This window comes from Echinops telfairi, unplaced genomic scaffold, assembly GCF_000313985.2.
Source record: "Echinops telfairi isolate 266 unplaced genomic scaffold, ASM31398v2 ScPeMD7_44;HRSCAF=162, whole genome shotgun sequence".
In the NCBI taxonomy this organism is placed as follows: Eukaryota; Metazoa; Chordata; class Mammalia; order Afrosoricida; family Tenrecidae; genus Echinops; species Echinops telfairi.
In genome coordinates, this window is record NW_022103942.1 from 12,682,787 (window position 1) to 12,685,922 (window position 3,136).

Genomic DNA, 3,136 nt, shown 5'->3' on the forward strand with positions numbered 1-3,136 from the left:
ATTTTAAAATTTATTGTGTAATGATTGTACAACTCTTCTTGTTATTATTTAATAATTGAACGGCATGATATGTGGATTAATTCTTTTACAAAAGAAAACAAATTATAGAAAAGTCGTTTGTTTATGAAAAACTAAAATTAATAACAATTAACAAGCACACACACCCTTCCTGCAAATAAAGCACAGCAACACTATGTATTGACTCACAAAGGGCTCAAAAGCAGTGGTCCATGAACTCTTCACATGGCTTGTCAGTTAAAGGGAAAGGAAAGAAATACCATATACATATACATATGTATATATCGCCTTTCAGTAGTATACTGTTGACATAGTTTGTTATAGTAGCATTACTACATGCAATTTTTTCCTGTATGGACAGCATTCCTTTTATTTACTTTCTTATATGTAGTTTCCAACTAGCAAAAGAGTTTCAGGATGGCAGACTACTAGTTACATTTTTCTCTGTCAAAACAATACAGTGGTTTTCAACACTGGCTAACACATATTTTATTATCATTTTAACACCTGTGAATATTGACATTCATGCTTAAGTGGCCATTTTTTGCAAACAGCTTTGCAACGCTTGTACTAAACATTAGGCACTCCCTACCCATAATGGCTGTTTCAATTCTCTCCTGAAACGGTAGAGGAGTGGCTTCCCAAGTCAAACACTGCCTAGGACAATGCAGTTCAAGTTTATAAACAAACGTTTGAGCTTGCTGGTATGTTCCTATCAGCTGTACAATGGCATAGAACTTCTGATCGTCATATCTGTCGATTTTATACAATGCAACCAGGAAGTTGAATCCAAAACAGCACTGTATCATCACCCAGTCAAAAGTACCAGGACGAAGAATGTCCAAAGCAAAGAAAACCGTGTCCTCTCCCTGTTGGGTTGTAATGATCCTATGCTGATCCATCAGATGGGGCACAGCAGCATTCATCAGGCCCATCCACTTACAGGAAACACCCGGGAATGGACAGGAATAAAGCCTGAATTCACAGTTCACTTGGTGGTCTGCTTTTTCCGTGTACGCAAGAATTCTTTCACATCCCCAAGGGGCATATTTACAAGGGAACTGCACTAAATCGGCGACTTTTTCCAGAGCCAAGTTACGAATAGACCCCAAGAGGACCCGGCAAGTTGGACAAAATTCAAGCTTTGGATGGCAGTTGTTACAAACAAGATGTCCGTTCTTGCACTGAAGAATGGGTGGTAATACTGAGTCATAGCAGACGGGGCACTCAAAAAGACTCACCAAGAAACCGTTGGATCGGGGTATGCCTGCGTGAGTCACCGGAGCATCACTAGATGATGCTGGAGAACCGTGATGGCTCATTTTGTGGGTCGAGAGTTCACTTCAGATGCCGGTCCTGGATCAAAGGTACTCCGTCGTCACTGCCACCGCGGGCACTGCAGTCACTTGTCTGTCCTGAGATCAATAAGAAAGAAAGACACACTCTTTATGGACAACAGCCGCTGATGCTGCTGAGGCCTCTGGAGCCAGTGAGTCCTCGATACCTTTGTGACGTCGAAACTTCTGTGACCGTTGGGGCGAAGCTTCTATGCGTTCCAACTGTCACGTCGACTGACGCAGCTGGAGTGCGCGCTCTGCTACGGCAGCCCGCTGAGGCCACAGCCTTTCGAAAATCCAGCTTGTTTTCGCTCACGCTACGAGGAGGCGTGGTCCCGCGCGCCCCTAAGCTCACGCATGCGCGCAGACAGCTGGGCGGGTTGATCCCTTGAGGTCTTTCCTGGGTTTTCTTGTCTGATGGCTCTAGCTAAGGCTTCCGCTAAGGGGAAGAAAAGGGACATCTTGGTCTGGACCATGTTAAAAGTGGAAGGTTTCAAGTTTTTCCCCATGGAGCGTGATGTTGGCTGTTGGTTTTTTGCATATGGCTTTTATTATATTGAGGAATTTCCCTTCTACTATTTTGTGGAATGTTTTAATAAAAACTGGTTGTTGTATATTCTCAAATACCTTTCTGTATCTATTGATATGACCGTGTGATTTTTATTCTTTGCCCCGTTTATGTGGTGGATTACACTGATTTTTTTAAAAATCATGTTATTGGGGGCTCGTACAATTCTTATCACAATCCATCCATCCATCCATTGTGTCAAGCGCATTTGTGCATATGTTGCCATCATAATTCTTAAAACATTTGCCTTCTACTTGAGCCCTTTATATCGCCTCCTCATTTTCCCCCTCCCTCCCCACTCCCTCCTCCCTCATGAAACCTTCATCATTCATAAATTATTTTGTCATATTTTACACTGTCCGACGTCTTCCCCCACCCTCTTCTTTGCTGTCCATCACCCATGGAGGAGGTCTATACATAGATTCTTGATATCGGTTCTCACTTTTCACCCCACCTCCCCTCTACCCTCCAGGCATCCCCACTCCCACCACTGGTTCTAAAGGGGTCATCTGTCCTGGATTCCCTGTGCTTCCAGTTGCTATCTGTACCAATGTACATCCTCTGGTCTAGCGAGATTTATAAGGCATAATTGGGATCATGGTAGTCGGAGGGAGGAAACATTGAAGAACTAGAGGAAAGTTATGTTTCATCGTTGCTAACCTGCACCCCGACTGGCTCATCTCCTACCCACAACCATTTGTTAAGGAAGTGTCCAGTTGCCTACCGATGGACTTTGAGTCTCCACTCTGAACTCACCCTCATGTACAATGATATGCGGGTTTTTTTGTTCTTTGATGCTTGATACCTGATCCCTTTGACAGCTCATGGTCACACAGGCTGGTGTGCTTCTTCCATGTGGGCTTTGTTGCTTCTGAGCTAGATGGCCACTTGTTTATCTTCAAGCCTTTAAGACCCCAGATGCTATATCTTTTGATAGCCGGCCACCAGCAGTTTTCTTCACCATATTTGTTTATGCACACGTTTTTCTTCAGTGATCGTATCAGGAAGGTAGGCACCCACTGATATGATTTTTTGTTCTTTGATGTCTGATGACTGGTCCCTTCTGCACCTCGTGGTCAGATATGCTGGTGTGCTTCTCCCATGTGGGCATTTATGTTTCTCAGCTAGATGGCAGCTTGCTTATCTTCAAGCCTTTAATACCCCTGACACTATATCTTTTGATAGCCAGGCACATCAGCTTTCTTCACCATTT

At 43.7% G+C, this 3,136-nt stretch overlaps 1 protein-coding gene across 1 annotated transcript; it reads right to left on the reverse strand.

Moving 5' to 3' along the window:
* Nucleotides 1-518: 518 nt before the first annotated feature.
* Nucleotides 519-1,340, reverse strand: LOC101638398 (E3 ubiquitin-protein ligase SIAH1-like). The gene has a single exon (XM_045290586.1). It carries the CDS (start codon nucleotides 1,338-1,340, stop codon nucleotides 519-521), a length of 822 nt encoding a protein of 273 aa, XP_045146521.1.
* Nucleotides 1,341-3,136: the final 1,796 nt, after the last annotated feature.

Coding starts and splice junctions, on each gene's coding strand:
- LOC101638398 (XM_045290586.1), bottom strand. CDS start 1,340: ATGAGCCATCACGGTTCTCCAGCATCATCTAGTGATGCTCCGGTGACT.